This window comes from Oncorhynchus masou, unplaced genomic scaffold, assembly GCF_036934945.1.
Source record: "Oncorhynchus masou masou isolate Uvic2021 unplaced genomic scaffold, UVic_Omas_1.1 unplaced_scaffold_1742, whole genome shotgun sequence".
Lineage (NCBI taxonomy): Eukaryota > Metazoa > Chordata > Actinopteri > Salmoniformes > Salmonidae > Oncorhynchus > Oncorhynchus masou.
In genome coordinates, this window is record NW_027007572.1 from 12,999 (window position 1) to 38,653 (window position 25,655).

Here is a 25,655-nt window from a genome sequence, read left to right on the forward strand (position 1 = left end):
TACGAGAAAACAATCTGAAGAACGCTTGGCTCTCACCTCTCTACGAGAAAACAATCTGAAGAACACATGGCTCTCACCTCTCTACGAGAAAACAATCTGAAGAACGCTTGGCTCTCACCTCTCTACGAGAATACAGTAAATGGGCACTTCCGTTGAGCTCTGTCATCTGGCCCTTCATTTCAGTGGTGAGACCGTAGATACTGTGTATGTATATGTATATGTGCTGAACAAAAATATAAACACAATCTAGTGTTGGTCCCATGTTTCATGAGCTGAAATAAAATAACCCAGAAATGTTCCATACTCACAAAAAGCTGATTTCTCTCAAATGTTGTGAACAAATTTGTTTACATCCCTGCTAATGAACATTTCTCCTTTGCCAAGAAAATAAAAATGGTAGCATATCAAGAAGCTGATTAAACGGCATGATCAGCACCTTGTGCTGGGGCAATAAAAGGCCCCCAAATGTGCAGTTCTGTCACACAGCCACAGATGCCTCAAGTTGAGGGAGCGTGCAATTGTCATGCTGACTGCATGAATGTCCAACAGAGCTGTTGCCAGAGGACTGAATGTCCATTTCTCTACCATAAGCCGCCTCCGTCGGTTTACAGAATTTGGCAGTACGTCCAACTGGCCTCACAGACGTTGTGTAACCACATCAGCCCAGGACCTGCACATCCGGCTTCTTCACCTGCGGGATCGTCTGAGGGAAAGGGGTGCTGAGGAGTATTTATGTCTAATTTAATAAATCCCCTTTGTGGGGGAAAATGCATTCGGATTGTCTCACCAGTGGGTGGTCCAATCCCCCCCCGGCTGCATCGCCCCAGTCATGTGAGATCCATAGATTAGGGCCTAATGACTATTTCAATTTACTGATTTCCTATGAACTCAGTAAAATTGTTGCTTTCATATTTTTGTTCAATATACAGAGTATATGAAACATTAACACCTGCTCTTTCCATGATAGGCTGACCAGATAAAAGCTATGATCCCTTATTGATGTCACTTAAATCAGTGTAGATTAAGGAGAGGACACGGGTAAAAAGATTTAAGCCTTGAGACATTGTGTGAAGCCTTTCAGCAGGCTATGGTAGTAGGTGCACTAGTTTGACTGCAACGCTGCTGGGTTCTTCACAGTTTCCAGTGTGTACCAACGGTCGACTTTTAATAGAGAACTACTGTAGTCTGTACATATGACAAATGAACTGGTCACCTCAATGAGCTGCACAAATGTTATAGAGCTCAGTGTTTAAATATCAAGCAGCTCATGTTGACACTGCAGAGACAAGGAACAAACGCAAAACACGTTTAACCAATTTATTCATGAATATACATACAGTTATTGAGTACATTTAGTATTTGTAGCATAGCATTTAGCTTTGACAACAGCTGCTCAAGGAGTCACAGACAGAATCCAGTCGTCCCTAGAACAGTCCAGACGTAATCTCCTACTCCCTAGAGCTCCACTAGCGGCAGCAGCGAGGGCACCACCACCCAACATACACCGACATGACTGTTTCCACTAAAGGAAAAGGGTGGGTGGGCTTAAGCTACTTCCTTTTATTTCTATTCCCTGACTAAGTATTGCTCTTACATGCTTCAGTGTGACCTGCTGGGTGGGGTTGGCTACAGAGGGCGGTCAACAGACAGGACTTCTACCAGAACTCATTGCCACCTTTCCTTCACAGTGATAAATTAGCCGTATGCTCAGGGACCAGACAGGCACGAGCTTAACCTCAAGAGTTACAAGGCTCAAAAGCCACAACCACACGCCAACACAAGCCTGAATTTGGTCGTTTTCTTCCTCGGAAGGGAACCCGTTGCGAACCTATTGCTATCAGAGTACACAAGTCAAGTGGGATTCCCAAATTAAAGAGTAATGCACTTGGGAGAATCATGTATTACAGGGAAACGTTTCATGGCGCAGGAGAAAGCCCATAGGGCATCGTCAGGGCAATGTATGACACGGCCACTTCCAAAGTACTGCTCACTTCGATTTGCACAAGGGCTACTGGACCGACAGCCAACCAGAGGACACCACTGATACATGACTAAGTAGTACAAAGTGCTATAGAAAAAGACAAGTAAACTGTAGGCCTAACAAGAGCCTAAAGCAGATTGGGCATGGGGTGGCCCCTGCTGGCGAAACCTTGGAACTGTCCCTCGTCAAATCATCTGGAATGTTAAGGAGTGACTGGACAAGACCAAGCTGCCTGTTGGAGGAAAAACACTCCCTAACGCAAATTAAAATTCAGAAAGAGCACTAAGTATTTAATAGAAACCAATAAGTTGCAGACTCGGCTCATTAAATTTAGCAGCTAACACATGGTTCTGTTTCTTTAACAAATCAGACCATGTAGTCGAGGTAATATTCATCCCAAGAGAGCATTCAAACGTCCAATGCCTGTCAGTCTGCAAACTGGAATGTTTAGATTGACAACTGATTCAGCCCACAAGTGGCCAATAACCACTTTCCCTGCTCTAAATGGCATGCTTGAGTGGCCAAATATGCACAGTGATTCAAAGTTTTTCATTAGCCATGACTAAATGCAGTGTTTTGCTCTGACCGTGCTCGAGGCCCACTAATACAACGACAAAGAATTCCAACTCACAGCCTGAACTGACCGGTAACTTTGGTAGCGAGGGAAAAGGAATAGGTTAGCTTTCTCATCACCTGCCTCAATGCAGACTAACCACAGCTGTTGTCCAAGAGCAATACAACAAAAACTTCACAAGAACCCAAACTAGTTTAGCAGTGAGAGAAACAAGATCATGCTTTCAGGGAGTTTGTGGCATTCTAACTATTTGTACAGGGGGGGGTGGGGGTCTAGTAAAATACTATGCATATCGAGCCACTGCTCACATTATATTAGGAGGTTTTTGTAACAAAAATCTTGAAACCCTTTATTTTTTATTTCTACCAAGAAAAATACAAAACATTATAAGGCGTAAGTAAGTGTTTTATTTGAGAAGCTGTTACAGTGCAGTTGATCCTCAAAGCCACAGCCTTCACTGCTGCTTGCACTCGGCTGGGGGATTTGCGTCCTTCTGCAAGAGACCAAAAGAGAGGACGTTAGAGCTGAACTGAGAACTGAACATACACACACCAGGTTTATGCTTCAGACATTTTTCTATGTCCATTTGAGACAAACATTGACAGGGTATAGGGCAATGCCATCCTGGCACTTAGGCTAGAGATTCCTGAACAGCGACCCAATAACAATCCATACTAGTATGTTCTTAAAGTATGCCACTGGAAATAAAAGGCAATGTGCGTTGGGGGGGGGGGGGTAAATTACTACCCATACCACCCAAATTCAAGGTCCAAGACACCAATGGAGATGGGAGTGTATATTCAAAATTTAAATATGACATTTTAAAATGTATAATAACTACTTTGAGAGCCTTCACTACTGCTGCATAGAACCTCCATAGTGTAAATGCACTAACCCATAGTGCTCATAACAGTGATGGGAGGGGGGGGTTGCACCACTGATGTCCTACAGACGCCTTTCTTTCACAGGGGAGGGAAAACTAATCAAGTCTATTGGCAGCAATGCAGGGAGAGGGCCATAAACAGACCTACAGGGGTCAACAGCTCTCCAGGACAGAGGGGTGAAGCTGAACTTCAACTGTAGTCAAACTTTCACTTAGTCGTGCATCGATGTCAGTGGGAGACCAAGTGAAAATACAACTGAAGTGGAAGTTTGGATTCACCCCACGCAAACAATTCAGGCATGTCCAATGGGAGAAAGACAATTAACAAGCATCCTTCCAGATGTAGACTACAGTCTCTGGAGTACAAAAGTGAAGAATGAGAGAATGAACAGAGCGATGGCTTAAGACTCAAAAACATAAAAATCCACAAAACAGGTGTGGCAAACGATCTATTCTTCTCCAAACAAATGTAAATAGTGTTTCACAAAATATTTTGTACAAAGACAAATAGGGTCAAATTGGAGGAAAGTTTAACTAGCTTCAACATACAGAAGAGAACTCAAACGCATCACCCACTACAGTTAAAGGGAAAAAGAAAAAAAACACTATGTTAGTTGTAAGTGCAGGTGGAAGGGGGGGGTGCAAGGAGATTGAGGAATGGTGTCAAAATGAAAAGGTGCAGGAAGGAGGCGGGGTGCGGTAAGCTGACAATTCACAAGCTGTACCTACCAGGAGAGGGTTATTTTCTACAGACATCACTTAAACCTAGTGAGGAAAAATTTAAAGAGTATAGCTGACAAAAGGTGCCAAGTGATTGGAGATGAACATTAATGAATTAAAGGCAAAAAATAGGCAGAATACAGAATTCAAGAGGCTTTATACAGCAAAGAGAAGGAGTACTGTTCCCATTCACCCAAACAAAATCAAATGAAGCTTTGGCATGCAGAGCTATGACACTAAAAGTCAAAACCTGAATAGATTTAATATCCGATTCCAATTTCCATGCAGTCTCAGTTTAGTAAGGATGTAGACAGCAAGTAGAAACATGCTTTCAAGGCATTCCATTGAAAAGAAAATGTGGACAAAACATTCCCCATGACCAGATGCTCACAAAAGGGTATTTGATTAGGTTCTTGAAGTGATATTTTGAGACCATTTAGAAATACCACTCTTTACTATCACTCTCATTCTAGAAGTTTCCAGGACTAACACCTCGATAGAGTCATTGAGCAAAATGTTATGCAGCATCATTTTGATGTGCAACAAAAGTTCAACATTCACCTTCTGCTACCAGTTCTGTCAGGCCATCTAACATAAATTCCATAAATCCAACGTATCCACCACACAGAAAGCACTGCAGCAGTGCTGCAAGGCCAATGCAGCGTGCCACTGGAAATAAAATGTACTTTGGTGTACCAAAACACAAATGTAGACTGCTTTATAGTCCAGGACAAGGCTTAATGTGTGTCTGGAAATCCCACCCTTACACTAGAGGCAAGGGGACAGGGAAACGGTTCCGAAGGCTGTGTGTTCTGAGGCGACGTGGGATGCAGTAGTATATAGACAGAAAAATCCATCATGGCGGCTGGTGTTCATGATGCATTTGGAGTAGCGGTACACATTCTGTTCTGTATGTTGAAATCTGATACTTCTGACCATTGGTCTCACATTAGGTCAAGACAACATCAACAGTAAGCTCTCCCACCCACCTTAGGGTCATAGTCAGGGTCATTCTCCTCCTCTCCCTCCTCCTCACCCTCCTAGGAGAACACAAGAGGAAACTGTTAAACACTGAGACAGACAAACTAGCTAAGGTCCATAACAGGAGTGGGTTAGCGAGGACCATGGCTAAGGTCCATAAAAGGAGTGGGTTAGCGAGGACCATGGCTAAGGTCCATAACAGGAGTGGGTTCGCGAGGACCATGGCTAAGGTCCATAACAGGAGTGGGTTCGCGAGGACCATGGCTAAGGTCCATAACAGGAGTGGGTTCGCGAGGACCATGGCTAAGGTCCATAACAGGAGTGGGTTCGCGAGGACCATGGCTAAGGTCCATAACAGGAGTGGGTTAGTGAGGACCATGGCTAAGGTCCATAACAGGAGTGGGTTAGCGAGGACCATGGCTAAGGTCCATAACAGGAGTGGGTTAGCGAGGACCATGGCTAAGGTCCATAACAGGAGTGGGTTAGTGAGGACCATGGCTAAGGTCCATAACAGGAGTGGGTTAGTGAGGACCATGGCTAAGGTCCATAACAGGAGTGGGTTAGTGAGGACCATGGCTAAGGTCCATAACAGGAGTGGGTTAGTGAGGACCATGGCTAAGGTCCATAACAGGAGTGGGTTAGTGAGGACCATGGCTAAGGTCCATAACAGGAGTGGGTTAGTGAGGACCATGGCTAAGGTCCATAACAGGAGTGGGTAAGTGAGGACCATGGCTAAGGTCCATAACAGGAGTGGGTTAGTGAGGACCATGGCTAAGGTCCATAACAGGAGTGGGTTAGTGAGGACCAGGTGAAGAGACCTAGCTATCTAAGGCCTTACCTCGTCATCAGCCTCCTCTCCCTCCTCATCGTACTGCAACAAGAGGGGACACCAGTGTTAGGGGAACACATGTGAAGGCCAGTGGCTTGGTTCAGAGGTCTAGGACAGGGATGAGGCCATTACACACAGGCTGTGGTGGGTACTCACATCATCATCGTCATCCTCGATGGCCTCCCCCGTGAAGTACAGCACAGCCCTGGGGACGATACGCTCGCGGATGAAGTGGCCGATCTCAAAGTCAGCGGCGAGGACAGCCTCAGAGTCCTCGTCCTAGAGGGGCAAGAGTCACCGGCACGCCAGTCAGAGCTATGAGACTCACCATTCGGCCACACCAACTTTAATCGAAAGACCACACTGCACCAGTGGTTGAGTTGGAACACAGCCACAATGTTCTGCTTGAGTTCCAGCAAAATGATATTGTATAAAGAGAAATACTGAGTTAAGGCAAAAAATAATATCTGACCTCACCTCCACTTCAAGCACTGCACTAAACTACAGGAAGCATTACTTACCAGATCTCCACTTTCAGGGACATCAGGCGGGGTGAAGAAGTTGAAGAAAGAGTCGTTGGGGACTGTCTTGGTGACCGTCCTGACTGTGCCACGCCCCTTGTGCTTCTGCTTCTTCTTGATAGTCTTCAGGGTGATGTTCTTGCCCTTCGTCCAGTCGATCGTACAACTGCGGGGCGAGAGCGGTGGACACCAGGGTTACCAGGTGACCAGACGCAGGACTAAACACGCCAACCAATGACTAGAGTGTAGATGTTGCTTTGAGCCCTAAAGGTTAAGATAAGCCAAAGGTTTTAATAGAACCCCGTCAACATGCTGCATTGTTAGAAAGGACCACTTCTTTTGACAAACGGGTCATTCCTCACCCATGTCTTGGTGTTAAAATAGAAGGTAGTCTGTTGTAACTGACCAAACAAGCAGACAACAGAAGTGTATAAACCTGAGTAACTTATTTTAATTTAAAAGGAGAGAATTTTTAATAAACTCCATCTGACATGACCCTTACACCCCTCATGAAACAAACAACGTTAGTGCCTGCAATGACTGTCCCAGAGCTGAAATAACCAAGAGACACGGACAAGACTCTCAGCTTTGGATCTCTAGTTTGATCTAGCATCCTTCCTTGTCCCAGAGGCTACGATGAGCAACTAGGGGGTTTACTAAGGATGCGCCATAGGATTAAGAATCCTAATTGAATAGGATCTCTATGGGACAACAAGGAGCAGTTTGACGGAGCGTCTTACCCTGTGCAGCCCATGATCTCAGGCCCGTCGAAGGAGAAGGGGTCGTTCTCATCAGGCTCAGACCTCATCTTGTAGGTTTTTGTCAACAAAGTGTTTGTGAAGAACTCATTGGGCTCAAAGTTGAATTCTAAAGAAAAGCTCTGGAGAGAGAAAAAGAGCAAGAAAGAGTTTAATATTGGGAACACCCAAGATTCATTGGCTTTCAATAGATTGATAGAACGGTAGAGAATTGCATCAGCAGAGCAGTGCGGTGCACAGACCTACCATGGGCTGGCCAGGGTCCGAGAATTTGACTTTGATATCTTGTAAGTGCTTGAGGATGGGTTCATCATGTTCCTGTAAAACATGAACAGCAGCTTGAACATCGGTATGGTATCTAGACAGAAACACCTTACCGTTGTACTGCTCTTTCTAGCACCAACACCAACTTCTCTTTTCTTACGAGCACCGACTTAGCCAACAGCTGTTTCATTGAGGAACGTTTAACTTCCAATACCTGTGATGTGGTCTCACCTACCTCAAATAGACTAAGTCGCTCTGATAAGAGTGGTAATTAAAATCAGTGTTTCCCAACTTCAGCCCCCCCCCAAAACAGCATCTTCTTGCTGTAGCCCAGGGGACAAAGTCACCTGCTTCAACTCATTCAGGGCTTGTCCAGGACTACAATGTATATGTGCTGTATGTATACACCATCTATTTTTAGGGGTGAAATTGCCTCATCAAGCCTGTAGGTGGTGATGAAGCCTCATCTTTAGGAGCAGCAGCTGTCTGCTGACCTACTTTCCTCTACTGCTCTCTAGTCTCTTTTCCTGCTGACAGTCCTCCACTCCCTCCAACACTCTGCCCGCCTACCTGCAGCATGTCGCTAAGCAGGTCGACGTTCTTGAAAACCGTTAGCCAGAACTCGGGAACGCCTTTGGGGTCCTCCTTCTCCTCATCCTTCTTCTCCTCTTCCACCTTGGCCTTCTCCTTCATCTCCTCCTGGAAGAAACAGGCAGGAGGAAGATCAACACAAAGGGATTTAATGCACCATTTCACAGATGCCTATAAAAAGAAAAGATACATGAGTCCCTGGTTAAAACCTCTAAATAGTCTATATATAATGCACATCTAGCACATCCACCATTACTGGAACCAAAACAGTCAGAACCCAATAAGTCAATCATGGGTACACCCTCCTGGTCCTGTTATCATGACCAGACAGGTAGAGGTCCCCCGGTTAGATTAATAAGACCTGCTGAGGCACCAGACAGTAGACGTCCCCAGGTTAGATTGATAAGACCTGCTGAGGCACCAGACAGTAGAGGTCCCCCGGTTAGATTAATAAGACCCGCTGAGGTACCAGACAGTAGACGTCCCCAGGTTAGATTAATAAGACCTGCTGAGGCACCAGACAGTAGAGGTCCCCAGGTTAGATTGATAAGACCTGCTGAGGCACCAGACAGTAGAGGTCCCCCGGTTAGATTAATAAGACCTGCTGAGGTACCAGACAGTAGAGGTCCCCAGGTTAGATTAATAAGACCTGCTGAGGCACCAGACAGTAGAGGTCCCCAGGTTAGATTAATAAGACCTGCTGAGGCACCAGACAGTAGAGGTCCCCAGGTTAGATTGATAAGACCTGCTGAGGCACCAGATAGGTAGAAGTCCCCAGGTTAGATAAGACCTGCTGAGGCACCAGACAGTAGAGGTCCCCAGGTTAGATTAATAAGACCTGCTGAGGCACCAGATAGGTAGAAGTCCCCAGGTTAGATAAGACCCGCTGAGGCACCAGACAGTAGAGGTCCCCAGGTTAGATTAATAAGACCCGCTGAGGCACCAGATAGGTAGAAGTCCCCAGGTTAGATAAGACCCGCTGAGGCACCAGACAGTAGAGGTCCCCAGGTTAGATTAATAAGACCCGCTGAGGCACCAGATAGGTAGAAGTCCCCAGGTTAGATAAGACCCGCTGAGGCACCAGACAGTAGACGTCCCCAGGTTAGATTAATAAGACCCGCTGAGGCACCAGATAGGTAGAAGTCCCCAGGTTAGATAAGACCCGCTGAGGCACCAGACAGTAGACGTCCCCAGGTTAGATTAATAAGACCCGCTGAGGCACCAGATAGGTAGAAGTCCCCAGGTTAGATAAGACCTGCTGAGGCACCAGACAGTAGAGGTCCCCAGGTTAGATTAATAAGACCTGCTGAGGCACCAGACAGTAGAGGTCCCCAGGTTAGATTGATAAGACCTGCTGAGGCACCAGACAGTAGAGGTCCCCCGGTTAGATTAATAAGACCTGCTGAGGCACCAGACAGTAGAGGTCCCCAGGTTAGCTTAATAAGACCCGCTGAGGCACCAGACAGTATAGGTCCCCAGGTTAGATTGATAAGACCTGCTGAGGCACCAGACAGTAGAGGTCCCCAGGTTAGCTTAATAAGACCCGCTGAGGCACCAGACAGTATAGGTCCCCAGGTTAGATTGATAAGACCTGCTGAGGCACCAGACAGTAGAGGTCCCCAGGTTAGCACCACAGTAGAAGTCCCCAGGTTAGATAAGACATGCAGGCATGGAGTCACCTGTACCTGCTTACTTACTGTCAACTCTTCCTCCTCATCAGCCTTCCACTCACACTCCTCCTCTGTGGGCTCATAGGCTGCTTTAACTATGTCACTTCGCTGGAGGGAGAGAGGGGGAGGAAAACAGTCAGTCCCTGTAAAGCCAACAGCCAGGAGGCCAGAGCAAAACATTTAACAAAAAGCCTAGAACAGTCATGTGTTTAAAACAAGATAATGGACTAGGGGCTGAGGTGCCAAGCCAGCGCATTATTTACGCAAGACAGCAGTTTGGTCACGCCGTCTGCATGTGTGAGCATCCCAGCTTGACCCCACCCCATTTTCTCAGCTCCATCTGCATCCCTTGGCTGCAGCTCTTTAGTTAGAGGATTCTGCTAAATCCCAGTCCGCTCCAAAGAGGGGACGGGGTAAAAGCTAGTCTGTCAGCATTGGATAGGCAGCAGCAGGAACTACACATGGGCAGAGGAGTGACTGATCAACACTAGATTGAGAATACTGGGGTGTATTCATTAATAAGAACAATTTGGTGGGTTTTTACATTTGTACTATTTCACAAGTGAATTAATATGCATGTGTGAATTGGAAATTATGTTCTTTGGAAACCCCGCCCACGGAGTCCGGTCACAGCAAATAACGTTTTGGGACGAAACATGGAGGGACCTACCTGGATTTGGCCGAAAAGAAGTGGCTCGTTTTACTAAGGTGTGCACCAATGAAAACAACCCATGCACAAAGTGCCCAGTCAAATGCAGCATAGTTATAAGGTACAATGAATGGGAGATCATATTGATACAAGGAACATAACAGGGGTGTTCCTACCTTGTCGAAGAGGGGTTGGTAGAGAGCGGCGTACTTTCTCTCCAGTTCATGGACCTCTTCGTAGAACTTGGCCTCAATGTGGGCGCATTTCACTTGTAGGTTCTTTAGGGCGTTGACCCGTCTCTTCACTACCTTTGGTAAGCTGGACACGGGGAGAGAAAAACGTCACAATCCCACACGGTGAAAGAGTACATCTTGACTGTCCACAGATGGTGGTGTATATAACAAGATACTGGAGCCTCAAGCTCTGACATAAACATCAGCGAATGACAAACACTTACGCATGCAGACCTATGCATACGGATGCTTTTATGCAGAGCAACACAGTGCCGGGAAGAATGACTGCAGGACCTAGTGCCCTCCGCTAGGAATTCAACCATAAGACCAGGAAGTAGAGGACTACTTCCACTGACATTGGAAAAACTAACAACATTTTACGTAATGGCCTGGTCACCTCAGCCCTGGCGTTACACAACCAGCCAAGCCCCTCTGGCACAGCACCCCACTGAGGGGACGCTAGGAGATCTGAAGTACTGGCATCCACTGACAGGAAAAAACATTAAAGGACCAGATCCACAATAACTAAACAAAAAAAATGCAGAAGTGCGCACTCATCACAGCCACACACTCCAATTGTGAGGAGGGCACAATTAATCTGTTGAGGCCAGAAAAACCACAGCCACTTCCATTAATCAAGATGGCAGAATATCCTGCGCTGCAATGCTTTAGTACGACATTGGGCCAAGAATCCTATGCCAAGAGCCGTTTAAAAACGGCATGTTTCTACACAGATTTTAGGGTGTCCACCCACTCTTTCCTGAGTGGGTGAAAACATGCTTTGGTGGTGATAAGATGTCCCTTATGTTATAAAATACATTGTACCAAGACAAAATATTCTTCATGTTCTGAATCCTTGTGTGGGGTCTTTCTATAACATATCATTATGTTCAGAAAGTCAGGTGTGGAAAGCGTTCCACAGGGATGCTGACCCATATTGATGCCAAGTTGGTTGGATGTCTTTCAGGTAGTGGACCATCACCGATACACAAATGGTGTGGAAAAACCCAGAAGCGTTGCAGTTCTTGACAAACCGGTGCACCTGGCAACTACCATACCCCGTTAAAACGCACTTAAATCTTTTGCCTTGCCCATTTAGCCTCTGAATGGCACACATACCCTGTCTCCATTGGATTCAACAAGTGTCACCTTGTCAGGCTGTCATGGAAAGTGCATGTATTCTTAATGTTTTGTACTAAGAGCTCTGTTGACACTTCAGTGATGTAGATCATGTTTTTCCCTTCTAAAAAGAGGAACTTCAAATAAGAGTCTACTGAAATACTACATGTCATGTCTCAACATCGATCTTACCTCCATTGTTTTATGTCCTGTGGATTTGAGAAGATGGCAGTTCAATGGGAGGGTGAGCCTGTTAGGGACTCATGTAGCCTTAATTCTTACACAGCTGATTTTACCCTTGGGCTTCCATTGATTTAGTCACCTTAACTCTGGCCACCCTAAAAACTAAAATAATTTGAACGGGTTATGATAGACAAGGTTACGACCACAATTAACATGTTACCCATTGGTCAAAAAGTGTATTTTTGATTGGACAACCTACAGATTTGTTTCATCATATGAAGCGAGTGGAATGGTGGAAGGAGGGAGCCATAATACCATTTGCATTGGGTCAGATCAGGGGTAGGTATCAAGCGTCTGAGTAAGAGTGCTGATTTAGGATCAGTTTGGCCTTTTAGATAAGGAATAAGAATACATGGACAGGGAGAACTGATCCTAGATCAGCAACGCTACTCCGAGAATGATACATAGGGCATCGGTTCACATTTTAGGATGCTGGTTTTTGAGACTGATGCAGAGACCACTTTTAAAAACACATTTCACTGCAACACCAAATCAAGAGGTGCACAACTGGGTCCAGAGAGCCTAGTGCCTAGGCATCATGTCTGTGTGCCATAGCTCTTTCGTGAAGTCATTGGCCAAGGAGTCAACTCCAACTCACCATGGCCAAATCATTTGCATAGTAAAGGACAACCCAGCACAGAGCAGACCTAGAGGACTACAGTTATGGGACATTGCTTTAAAGGGGAATGCAGCAGCTTCTCATCACTGTAGCAGTGGCCTTCTTTGAATACTGTAACTAGGCAACCTTCCTTGAGGAAATCCCTGAATGAAAAGCATTACCTCACATACCCAATCACGCACAGATAAGTGATTACCCCAAGGATGAACCTTTAATGCATCATTTTGTCAACCTATACTATAAATAGTCGCTGAAGTGTTGGTCAGTCGACCTTAAATCAGGGCAACGGAGTGTGCAGAAACGTTCAGTTTTCCCTCCAGCACCTTCAAAAATAGGTTTTGGGTGTAGGTTAGATTCAGACTAAACTACCAGTACTCATTTTCCACAGACATGCCAGAGGGATGTACCAGCGAATTGAGGAGACCGAAGACACCGAAGACATAGCACTGGCCTTGTTATCCCTCCATAATATACATACACAGGTACAGGGAGAAAGCATGCATGCCAAGAATGGAAGTTCTGAAAGTATTATATATAAATAACAAGACCACTACCTCAGTGAGAAGAACTTCAGTTGGAGCCTGAACATCTAAAGCAGGGCTGCATAACTAGGCTAGTCCCCCAGAGCTGCAGAGTGGGACAGAGTCAGGCTATGGCCAGTCACAGGAACACCGAAGAAATCGTAGATGCATTCAGCCACTGTCCGTCACCTCAAATCAACTTTTTCGGACGAGTACATACTGGACCCAAAACAGAGTGGGGTTTTCTGATGGACAATCTGTTGTCCATCCAACTGAGAACACCCATTGAAAAAGGACAGTCTCCATCCAGAATCTGTATGGCTGAAGCCTGTGTCTCCTGGTTTGGGGTTCTCACCTCTCCATGTATCCTGACGGCGAGCCCACCAGGCCGTCCAGCCTCTCCTGCAACGCGGCCAGAATCTGTGGGTTCTGCATCATCTGCACGGTGAGCTGACGAGCTGAGGGGAGACGGACAAAGCCAGGCACTACCATCAGACACAGACAACCATTCACAGCATCAGACACATACGAACAGATACATTGACGGAAGAAGAAAGGGAGTTCTGCATAAGAAATTCTAGGGGGGGGCAACTCAAAGTATTTTCAGGTCAACTCAGGACAGACAAAATTACAATATATAAATCTAAATCAAATAGAGGGCTGGGTTGTTGGTCAACAGGTTGATCTGACAGTATTGAACAGGTGGAAGAATGCTACTGCCAAAACGCTGCCACCCGTCAAGCCTCTTCAGATTGGTGCAGACGAATTAAAGGACACAAGGAAAGGAAGTCACTTCACACTATTGACACAGAGCTCTGTGTTTCCTCCACAGAACATCTGACAAACTAGGATGCAATGATCCTAGAGAGCAACCAGGGAGACCTCAAAGGGTATACTGTTTCTACCAACCCCGAACCAGTTCCAAAATAATGACATTTCTGAGAAAGACACGGATAAAAATGTGCTTAGTGATCAACAGTCAGTTGGTCCGAGTGTCCGAGCCTCTGCTTGAAGACTAGGGTTCGACTCGAACCCATAGAGGGAGCATTATAATCAAAGTATTCCCTTCCACCGAACAGGAGTAAACTTATTCCTAAAGCTGTTAGAGACATTTCCAAAGCAGAGAACAAACGCTTTGCCCATGGGACAAGGCAGAGGGCCGCTGCATAATTTACAGTCAGCAGGTATACTCCCCCTGCCTTGATTTACCTACACCACGCTTCAACTCCTTACGCCTTGGATTTGAGGGCCCTGCGGTGACTGTCCCAAAAATACCCCCCCATTTCCCTAAAGTGCTTTACTGTTGAGCAGGGTCTATAGTCAAATGTAGTGCACTATAGAGGGAATAGGGTGCCGTTAAGGACGAAATGGCCAACTCCTCAGCTGAGTGACAACTCAAAGTGCTGCGGCGGAGCGGGAACAGGGATGAGTGGGAAGGCAAAATGTTCTGAATCTGTTCTAGACAAGGGACGTTTCTACTGATGACGAAAGTCATTACAAAAATCGACCGATAGTTAGGATATTTGTTAGGCTCTGGCCGCATGAAAGCCTCTGTCAAGTGTGTGTGAGATCAATCACTGTGGTGGGAGACGATAAGCATTGCTGGGCTATAAATACCTGGGGCAGAGAGACATCTAATTCAGTCTACAAAGGACTGCCAGTTAAACCTCTATAAACAAAGCATGATTCTTAATTTGTGGACAGGTAAAAACATTCAGATTTCAAACCTAGACAATGTGGGCACAGAGGATTTTAATTCAACTGTCAACCTAACATTAATGACTGACCAGCAAGCAGAGGCTCATGACACTCATGTCAAACTGATTCAGATTTTGAAGTCAAATCCACAGTGGGCACAGACATTAACGTTTAACAATCCCAGTCGCTTCCTCGGCGGGTAGTGCTGAGCCTTACCTTTGCTGTTGACGTCCTCTCCAGTCTCCTCCTCTTCCACATCCTCCACGTCCTCCAAATCTGCCGGGTCCAGCTCAGCCTGGTCCTTACTGCACACAGAAAGAAATATGTCAAAACAGACACCTGGAGCTTATTCAGGAATGGACTTTTAAAAAGCAATGTACTGTTTAGATGGTATGTGATTATATCGATTGTGTAGAATAGGGAAACTCAACTCTAATAATTACTTCGATACAAAAGGAGGGGTGTGTCAGACAATACATAGAGGCCTCCACACAGTACCTCTGACAGACGAGGAGGCAATGTTCCCAGAGAGTGAACAGGGACACAGCACAAAGGGTATACTGCTCCCCTGCCTCACTGAAGTTTAATCTAACACTGGATTTAAACACCGTTCATACCGATCCATGAACCAGGTTCCGAACCAGTGCAAAAAGAATTACATTTCTATCCGAATAAGCCCCTGATCAACATAATGTCAAACATGTGGCGTCAGGCTACAATGCTAGCATCCGCCCTGCAGTTAGTCATGGGGTAAAATAGGGTGATGCTACCCCTAGACACTGATCTTGGGTCAGTTTTGCATTTCTCCCCCCACTAGTGGTTAACTTCATTGTGATAGGGGGCAGTATTTTCACGTCCGGGTGAAAAGCATGCCCAAAGTAAACTGCATGTTCTCAGGCCCAGAAGCTAGGACATAAAATTATCTTAATCTACCAATTGTAAGTTTTAGAAAACTCTTAATTTATGTCTGTGTCGATAACAGAACTTATTTGGCAGGCGAAACCCAAAGGACAAACCACCAGGGAAAAATTTGGGTCAGTGTTTTCAATTGGTTTTCTATAGGAAACTATATTTATGAGGAACTGGTTGCAGTTTCTATGGCTTCCACTAGATGTCAACAGTCTATAGAAATTGGTTGATGTTTTTCTTCTGAGAAATGAAGTAGGGCTGTTCATTGTGAGTGTCAAGCCAAGTGGACTCGTGTGACAACCGTGAACTGGAGCTCACCCCACATTGTTTTTATCCGCTATTGAACACACTATATTCAGTCTTAAATGTGATCAATTATTTACGTTTTTGGATATCAAAGGTTGGATTAGGAAAGTTGTTTGAAATGTTTGGACCAAGATTACAGGTAATTTATTAGATCATGTGTAGTCATGTTGGGCGAGCTGGAACCTGTGTACTTCTGAATCAAATGCACATTTTGGGGATACAATGAAGGACATTATCAAACAAAAAGGACCATTTGTGATGTTTCTGGGGCATTTTGGAGTGCCAACAGAAGATCTTCAAAGGTAAGGCATGAATTATATCGTTATTTCTGACTTGTCGCACCTGCCTGAAATGTTTTTCATGTGTTGGTATGCGGGGCGCTGTCCTCGGATAATCGAATGGTTTACTTTCGCCGTAAAGCCTTTTTGTAAAAATCCGACATGGTGGCTGGATTAACAACAAGTTAAGCTTTATTTTGACGTATTGCACTTGTGATTTTATGAAAGTTAAATATTTATAGTAATTTAATATGAATTTGGCGCTCTGCAATTTCACCGGATGTTGTCGTGGTGGGACAATCCGAAAGAAGCTAAGGTTAAGATTGGGTGAGGGGAAGTTGATGCTAGACCTGTACATAGGGGAAACTTCACCCAGAGACTCCTGCAGTCAGTCAGGACTGTATATAATAAGGCAGATGAAGGGATAAACAGTTGACTGTCTGCCTGTTCCCTGTGGCTGGACCAAAGTCAAGGCCCATTACTCAAACCCAGGGAGGTGTTTTGAGTGGCTGGAGGGAGCCGGCGTAACCCAAGCCCAGCCATGGCATCCCAAGCAGCCCAGGCTGAGTAAACAGCCACATCGAGCCACAGCCCAGCGAGGAAACGTCTCCGCAGTCAGATCGACAGCTGGCCATCCTCCTCTGCATCAGATACCAGGGGAAGAGGACTGACTCAGCTCTGCGGACGATGGACCAAGGATCTCAGAGTAAGAGTGCTGATCTAGGATCAGGACCCCCCATGTTATTAATATTAACTGTGCTCTAAAATGTAAACACTACTCAGACGCTTGATATTTACACCCACCAGTGTCTAATATTTGACGCTACTAGAAGCCAAATTGATAATGACATTCCTAAACTGTATGTGCATTGGACTCATGTCATGATTTCACCCAACACTCATGTGCCATTATCCAAATAGTTTTTGGTACATGGATGTCTTGGGTGAACAAATCAGACTGCTTGGCTGCAGACATAATGGGAAATCACCAAAATCCAAACATTTATTTAAATGGGTTGGGAATCAACTAAATTAATTGAAAATTAATTTGCAGAAGTTTATCATAAGACATGAACAGAACGCATCTGAACTTTCTTAAAGGCAATGAGAATTTCCCTTCTCAGTATGTGCGGTTCACGCATCTACCACTTTGTAGCTATTAGCAATGATGATTATTAAAAGTACTCTAGTATACAGGGAAAGGCTTCCCCAAGAATATTCTAAATTACATGCTAATCACAAAGTAGCATATGCTGACCTGGCAGAACTATATTATTATTGCCACCAATCCAGTGGGTACTTGTTTTGCGAACTACCATTGTGTGTGTGACACAAACAAACACAGCTAATCAGCCTTTCGGCTAGACGAACATTGGACTTAAAGGCTAACACCAAGATATGTAAAGAAATCAATCTGAATTGATAAGGCCCTAGGTAACGATGCAGAGGTGGGATTGTTTTGGTATAGGACACTTGTGCAATAAGTGTCTTTCCTTGCTGCACAGAACTCAGGCTGCACAGCCAATCAAACGGAGAGGATGCACTTACTTGTCCATGTCTGCCATCTTAGCCAAGTCTCGAGTGATGCTGCTGGAGGGAAGGGAAGAGAGTTAGACAATGTATGATACATGCTACTTTTGACACAATTGTTAATTCACAGCAGGAAATAAATATGTTCAATAAACAAAGGGCTTCTTGGAATAGATTATTTATTGAAATAGGCCCTAATGACTTATTTACAAGACTAGCATTACATCGTCTTGTTTGATGGAAGGTTTACAACAGGCAAATATCATACCCTTAAATTCAATACAGTTGAGGACATCTGTCCCAGTGTGTGGCAAACTGACATTAGGAGCTTGTAAACTAGAGCACCCACAGGAGGGCTGAACATCTGATTCCAAGCACTCTGCTTGCTTAGAGCAAAATGGCCACCAACCGTAATCCTACCCCAGTTTCTCCTCCCACTCCCAGATGAAAACAAAAAAGGGCTGCTTTTGGCTCCCTGTCATGTTGGTTAGTGAAATGTGCATGAAAGAACTCCCAAGCGCCCAGCTCACTGACAGCCCCGTTAGCTGTGCTGAGGCATTAAGTAACATAAGCCTTAGTTAAATCGTCCTACATATCTTAACCTCTTGCCCATCTCATTTGGTATGGGCAGAGATAATCTGCTCCGCAGTGTGCCATGGGTTGGGGCTTTGGATGCCGGCGACACTGGGGCTGCCATCCGATAACAGCACCAAAGCAAGGCCCTGTTTTGACGTGTGTACCCCCCCCCCCCCCGCCCCATAAACTTCCTGGCATGGAGGAGAGAGCAGAGGCCGCAGCTAGTAGTCCAACAGGACCAGTGACCCTTAACACAATTGAAGAGGTACACAGCTGGACACTCAGACTTGCACTTTGACCATACAGGCTGTTATAGAGGCCATCACATGAAGGTTGACAATTAAAAGCCATTAGTCACATCAGGCATTGAATTAGGCTCCAGGCTCCAGACCCCCCCCCGGGGCATTAGGTGATGATTTGCTGGAGGGTTCTCCTTACCACTGTGGTATTAGGTTGACGGTGGTATTCAACTTGAAAAAAAGTGGTGAGTTAAATAGGAAGTGGCTGGTATCCCCAAAATGTGAACTCGATGAATTACAAAATTATACCACATCTTAATAGCTGCCAGGTAGACAATTTCTGGATCCATGGAATGAGTGAAAACAAATTCAAACAATATTCTATTGGGCAAGCTCTGTCTCCAGCAGAGATTTGCATGCAGCTCAATCAAAGCCAATGTGAAGGCAAAGTCTCTCAATTGAAAGATACTTGAGAGAAAAATGTCCCCTCCAATGTTTACTAGATAACCTTCTCTGTACTTAGAGTGAAGTATGGGGAAATCACATGTTATCGTGCCAAATTTGCTGTTGTGCAATAAATCAGTATAGAAGGCTTACTAGCTTGGTTGGAGAAAAATGCTACAAAATTAATAAGTGTCAGGGAAACTTAGCAACAGTTTAACAGTGCTGACGTAGACCTGGCCTGCAATGTCTGAAATGCACAACTGTCTCCATCTTTCAGCAGCTCCTCTTCTCTCCCTCACCTTCCCAATAGCCTGTGCCCATTGGTTAAGAAGCGCACAGGCTGCCCACCACTCACCTGCGCAGTTTAAATAGGCCAACTGAAAAGCTGTCCAAAAATCAAATGTTAAGCAGCTGAAAGGGAGATTACCGGGCAGAGGGACCAAAAAAAAAGGATAATTCCAGGCCAAAACTTTGGTAATTGAAATTCCAAAACGGCACACTGCACTACCATAATTATATTTTTGAAAATGTGAACCAACACCGTTTGGATCGACCTGTAAAACACCATGAGATTCAAATGACGAGGACTGGCCAGCGAACAGATCAAACAGTCCCCACCAATAGCCAATGCGAGAGCTCTTAATAGCCACAAAAAGCTTGAGAAAAGCAACAGCACCACTCAAATACAGACACAATGACTGCATTTCAGTCTGACATTGATAAAGTGGATTTCCTTTGATGAAATAGATTTAGGACGATCCAAACTGCATCAAAGAGTCAACGAGGCATCCCTTTAATGCTTTAGGCATGTTGATACATCGACGTGTAAAGAACGAACCACTGTCAGAGGGGACTAGAATCATAACTCAAGATACTGTTGGGGAATAGTGAACTACATGTATACTGAACAAAAACGAAACAATTAACGATTGTTACAGTTCATAAGGAAATCAGTCAATTGAAATACATTATTAGGCCCTAATCTATGGATTTCACATGATTGGGCAGGGGTGCAGCCATGTGTGGGCTTATGCCCACCCACTGGTGAGCCAAGCCCAGACAATCAGATTGAGTTTGTCCCCCACAAAAAGGATTTGTTACAGACAGAATTACTCCCTTTCATCAGCTGTCCAGGTCTCATCCAATCCTGAAGGTGAAGAAGCCAGATGTGGAGGTCCTGGACTGGCCTGGTTACACATGGTCTGCTATTTTGAGGCTGGGTGGACATACTTCCAAATTCTTTAAAAATGACCATGAGGTGGCTTAAGGTAGAGAAATTAACATTCAATTCTGGCAACAGCTCTGGTGGACATTCCTGCAGCATGCCAATTGCACACCCCCTCAACTTCAGAAATCTATAGCATTGTGTTGTGTGACAAAACTGCACATTTTAGTGGCATTTTATTGTCCCCAGCATTTAATCAGCTTCTTGACAAGACACCTGTCAGGTGGATGGATTATCTAGGCTACCTGGGGCAGCAGGTGGCCAAAGCGTTGGGCCAGTAACCGAAAGGTTGCAAGAGCAAATCCCTGAGCTGACAAGGTAAAGACAACTGGTGGTTCTGCCCCTGAACAAGACAGTTAACCCACTGTTCCTAGGCAGTCATTGTAAATAAGAATGTGTTATTAACTGTCTAGCATAGCTAAATAGATAAAAATATAGGCAAAGGAGAAATGCTTACTAACAGGGATGTAAACAAATCAGTGTATTTGAGTGAAATAAGCTTTGTGTGTATGGACAATTTCTGGGATATTTTTATTTCAGCTCATTAAACATGGGACCTAAACTGTACAGGTGTTTATATATATATATATATATATATATTTTTGTTCAACTAGTAACTTAGCATTTTGAAGTAAACTTCAGATGTTAAGTAATTGATAGCATGGGCAACTATTTTAAGAGTAGCTTCCAACACTGTCAGCGAGTTTTGTTTCCCAACAGTTAAAGGGATACCTTTCAATCAATTGATTACCTAAACTCTACATGCCAGTTTCACAAAGGGGTCATTAGTACTCAAATTGATGGGGTCATATAAATGCCATGTGTTAATGAGTAGCAGATGACTGCCTCCAAACACAAAATGACAAAAGACAAAACATCTGAGACGTTCAAACAGCAATACCGGAACAGCCATCATCCACAGCACGATAATAAACGGTTCAATTAAAAAATAAATAATAATTCTGACTTGTACCATTCGGGCCTTTTTCTCGCAAACAAAAAATGTAATGTCGCTTTAGCAGGAGTCATCAGGACCAATATCCATTCTACAAGTTGCGACAATAGTTGGTTCATCCTCATTTCTTAACAAAAGTTAACCATACAAATCACAGCCAGGTAGGATGTTGAAGTCAAAAATAGCTTTTGCCTATAGCTAGATTGTATCTTAAACTGTGGCTAGAATGTCTAACGAATCATTTCTAGTTATGTTGCATTGCTAAGCATTGGGGAGAAACAAAGGCAGCTTTAGATGTGTTGAAACATTGTTATTGTATCAGTGTAATTCAATGCATTTCACTAAAAGTGAAAATAGCAGATCTTCAGTGACTGATATCCCCCAATGGTAGTTACACATACATCCCTTCAACGAGCCTTTCAAACCCAGCGACCACGTGTTGCATGCTCAAGGCAAGCTATGAGCAAATGGCTCTCACCCACAAAGAAAGCCGGCCAGCTAGCTAGCTGTAAAGCAGCATATGCATTTAACTAACATACCACTGAAACGTACAAATTAAACAATTCCGTGGAATCTAGCTAGATAAATACCACATGCACTATAATGGATACATTTGCGGTAACGTTAGCTAACTGGTTGTGCATGTTTCCAGCTAGCTAACTACTTCGCCAGCAAGTCAATTAACGTTAGCTAGTTACAGCTACCTAGCTAATGTTAGTTTGGCATACGCACTTTTATTGGGCAAGTACTCAAGTGACAGTCCATATTTGATTGGCAACGTGACCTGCTGGGCAAATATTGGAACCCTCATAATATTACAGACCAAAATAAGAGAACCGTTAGCTAGCTATGTGGCTATCGAAATTAGCCAGCCAACTACAAACATGTCAAAAGTCAGGTGAAAAGACGGAGACATACGTCCCATTTTAGTGTGTAGCCTGCTAGTTAGCGATATAGCTCGAACAGTGATCAGACACAAAAACTTGTACCCACCACATCTCCGTCCCATCACTTAACTACCCTCCATAAGGCTAGTCAATAAATAAGGTCAAGTCTAAATTAAAAAAGACACGACATCCGATAAAACCAATAACTGAATGATGCAAATTCTGATGATTTGTCACTAACGTTATGGCGTTTGTATTTCCAATACAACATCTCGAAAGGGCGGAAAATTAGCCATTTTCGTCATCGTGCATGTAACGCTAGCGCATCATGGTGGAGCCTCTCGTCTCTCAATGGCTGCTACTAGCCATCCGACTTAGTTAGCTGACAAGCTAACGTCCTATTCTTCCCGACTACATCCACACAAATATTTAGTTCAAGACGATAAGAACAACCCCACATTCTTACCCATCTAAGAGTACAATATATATATATATATATGCGCCACTTTGTTGTATTGCTAAAGACCAAGCTAAGGTGATTTCAAGTCATTCTCTTACCTTTAGCTGGCGGCTTGACTAGGTGGATCTACGCAGTGAAGCGGTCCCAAAGCAAAAGACTCCGCTCTTATGGCGGTAAAAAGAGAGAACGATCCCGCCGCTTGCGCTCATATACATCTTGCGTCATCACGTAAACCAGGGTAACGTTAAGTCTATGGGAGGGGCCGGTCAATAATATTTGATGAAGTGTTCTGTCACCATCGTCATCAGATATGTCTGGTCATTCCACTCTAAAACAATTTCTTCTGCAAGATGCATATTTGCATCATATCTTATGTCACCATGCCAACCAGACCATAGCAACGTGCAAATTCCCTGGGTCCCAGACAAGTATGGTCCAAATCGAACTGTGATTGTCTTGGGGGATTAAAGCAAACCATGACATGTATTCACCTAGACTTGTCTTGAATGCTGGTACCATGAGTTGATATGAATCAGAAAGAGCCTTTGGTCATAGAATTGATCCTCAAAAGGCTTCATTTTGATCACCGGTTAAGCCAGGCCCAAAGGCTACCTGTTTAACCGATGTGAGCGTTCTCCTGCCCAGAGGCCCAGGCTTTTGTGATACTGTCAATTAGAAGCTTATTTCTGCAGCACATGCTCCACGGTTCGAATCCCCAATGCAGCTTCCACGCTGCCTGCTATACTGGTGGCAGCAGTGTGATTTGTCGTTCTCTTACACATCGGAGAAGCTGCTCTGTTCTCTTACACACCGGAGAAGCTGCTCTGTACACAAGGTGGACACTTCACGATAGTGTGATTACTGACTGCCCACAGCCTGTGAGGAAGGATAGCCTGTGGTGATGATTTGATCATCCTAACCCTAGCAACACCATAAGAGTTGTTAACTCATTTAGAAAACTGATATCGCATTGTTTGCTCGTTTGACTCCAGACTCAGTTTTAGGCAACATGTGAGGATTACAGTGTGAATCATACATCAACAAGAGGCCTATAGACTGACTATAATTCACTAGGCCCCACAAAGATTCTACACTGAGAGCAGTTTTAGATAAAAGTCATAAGTGTGATCCAAATCTTCCAATTGGCGGAAGTCTTTCCCACATGTGGGTTCCTGTCAAAAACACTTCCCATTCATACTGACACTTTACAACGCCTGTTGCACAATACAGCATAACAGATGGTTGTGCATTCATTAGTTATTACTCAATAATTGTTTTGAGTGTTTTAGCTCCAACAACAGATATTGTATATTAATATTTCTGACTATTGCACCCATAGAGATCCTATATATATGAATTATATCATCTCTATGGTTGTACCTGACTGTAGTTGTTGTCAAGTGATCCTGCTTCCTTATGTTTAAGAAGAGGTTCATAGCTCTGTAGTATTAATAGAGTGATCCCTTGGAGCATACACTTTACTCTGACATTTGTTTTATGTTGTGCACAGTTGGTAGCATAATGACTAATGATCATGATAAAAACTGCCATGGCCCCAAGACAAGGGGCTCCTGATGTGGATATTCACTATCAGTGAATGCCATTGATGCCAAACCCACGGCAGGTAGCCTAGCGGTTAGAGCGTTGGGACAGTGACTGAAAGGTCACTAGTGGAGCTAACAAGGGGGGAAAAAATCAATCGGTGCCCTTGTGCAAGACATTTAACCCTAATGGCTGGCTGTGACACCATTACCTGAGGGTGTCTTAGGGGGCGTTTGAATTTGAAAAATAAAACACATTTCCTGAAACAGGACAAAAGTAAGCACCGACCAAATCGTTTATTTGTATGATACAAATCATTACTGGTGCCCATTAATCAATTTCGTTCCAGTACTCTGCTGCCTGTGACTGGAACGAATTGCAAAAATCCCTGAAGTTGGAGACTTTTATCTCCCTCACCAACTTCAAACATCTGCTATCTGAGCAGCTAACCGATCGCTGCAGCTGTACATAGTCTATTGGTAAATAGCCCACCCATTTTCACCTACCTCATCCCCATACTGTTTTTATTTATTTACTTTTCTGCTCTTTTGCACACCAATATCTCTACCGGTACATGACCATCTGATCATTTATCACTCCAGTGTTAATCTGCAAAATTGTAATTATTCGCCTACCTCCTCATGCCTTTGCACACAATGTATATAGACTCCCCTTTTTTTTCTACTGTGTTATTGACTTGTTAATTGTTTACTTCATGTGTAACTCTGTGTTGTCTGTTCACACTGCTATGCTTTATCTTGGCCAGGTCGCAGTTGCAAATGAGAACTTGTTCTCAACTAGCCTACCTGGTTAAATAAAGGTGAAATAAAAAATAAAAAATAAAAATGTAAAGAATCAGAAGTGTTAGAGACTTGCCTAGTTAAATAAAGGTTAAATAAAAGTAAATAAATACCAGGACCCCTTCAGTGTTTAATAAGTCTATTTATTATTTCAAAGTGACAAAGTAGAGCTTTATTCAAGTGTATTGTATATCATGTTATTGAGTTAAGTAAATTTGATCTTTACAATTCCTGGGTAGTGTTCATTACGGCATACAACAGAAAACATTTCAAAATGTTTTGACACGGAAAACGGAAATCAGAGTTTCCTATTGAACAAGTCCAGGTTGTCCCTCCCTGTTTCAGTCCAGTAAGTTGAGAACATTTTATATTTAAAACTCATGGGTAGTGTTCATTAGTGCATGCAACGGAAAACGTTTCAAAATGTTTTGACACGTTAAAACAACAGAAATCGTGTGACACTTCTGGTATCCTGTTTACCACATTGTCTCAGCAGATAGTCTTCATAGACATCCTCTCATAAGTAAATAGGGTAATAAACACGCTGTTCAAGTCCCCTTGTTGCTCATCTTGATGTTGTTTATTTATTTTTTCATTTATACAGGTAAGGCACTTAAGAACATATAATTTTTCACGATGACAAAGTTTTG

General features: G+C 44.0%; 1 protein-coding gene and 1 non-coding gene across 4 annotated transcripts; both read right to left on the reverse strand.

Moving 5' to 3' along the window:
- Positions 1–1,303: 1,303 nt before the first annotated feature.
- Positions 1,304–22,867, reverse strand: LOC135532139 (nucleosome assembly protein 1-like 1). Of its 3 annotated transcripts, none has more exons than XM_064959766.1 (14): positions 22,762–22,867; positions 17,896–17,934; positions 15,071–15,159; positions 13,512–13,614; positions 10,598–10,739; positions 9,788–9,880; positions 8,082–8,210; positions 7,494–7,565; positions 7,230–7,369; positions 6,490–6,655; positions 6,125–6,247; positions 5,978–6,010; positions 5,148–5,198; positions 1,304–3,048 (listed from the first exon to the last, which is right to left on the reverse strand). In XM_064959766.1, exons 2-14 carry the CDS (start codon positions 17,910–17,912, stop codon positions 3,010–3,012), a joined length of 1,197 nt encoding a protein of 398 aa, XP_064815838.1. In that variant the 5' UTR covers positions 17,913–17,934; positions 22,762–22,867; the 3' UTR covers positions 1,304–3,009. The 3 variants fall into 3 exon arrangements, with proteins under 3 accessions (XP_064815838.1, XP_064815840.1, XP_064815839.1); XM_064959768.1 differs by having other exon boundaries at positions 9,800–9,880; positions 22,762–22,866; XM_064959767.1 differs by having other exon boundaries at positions 17,896–17,937; positions 22,762–22,865.
- On the reverse strand, positions 7,028–7,157 carry LOC135532140 (small nucleolar RNA SNORA14). The gene has a single exon (XR_010454298.1). It is a non-coding gene; the product is annotated as a small nucleolar RNA SNORA14 (small nucleolar RNA).
- Positions 22,868–25,655: the final 2,788 nt, after the last annotated feature.

What these genes read in the sequence shown, in the direction of transcription:
- LOC135532139 (XM_064959766.1), bottom strand. An exon ending in TGCTTAGCGACATGCTGCAG is followed by an intron (nt 7,566 to 8,081) that starts GTAGGCGGGCAG and finishes CATGTTTTACAG; the next exon opens with GAACATGATGAACCCATCCT. An exon ending in GAGAGGAGGCTGATGACGAG is followed by an intron (nt 5,199 to 5,977) that starts GTAAGGCCTTAG and finishes GTGTTCTCCTAG; the next exon opens with GAGGGTGAGGAGGAGGGAGA.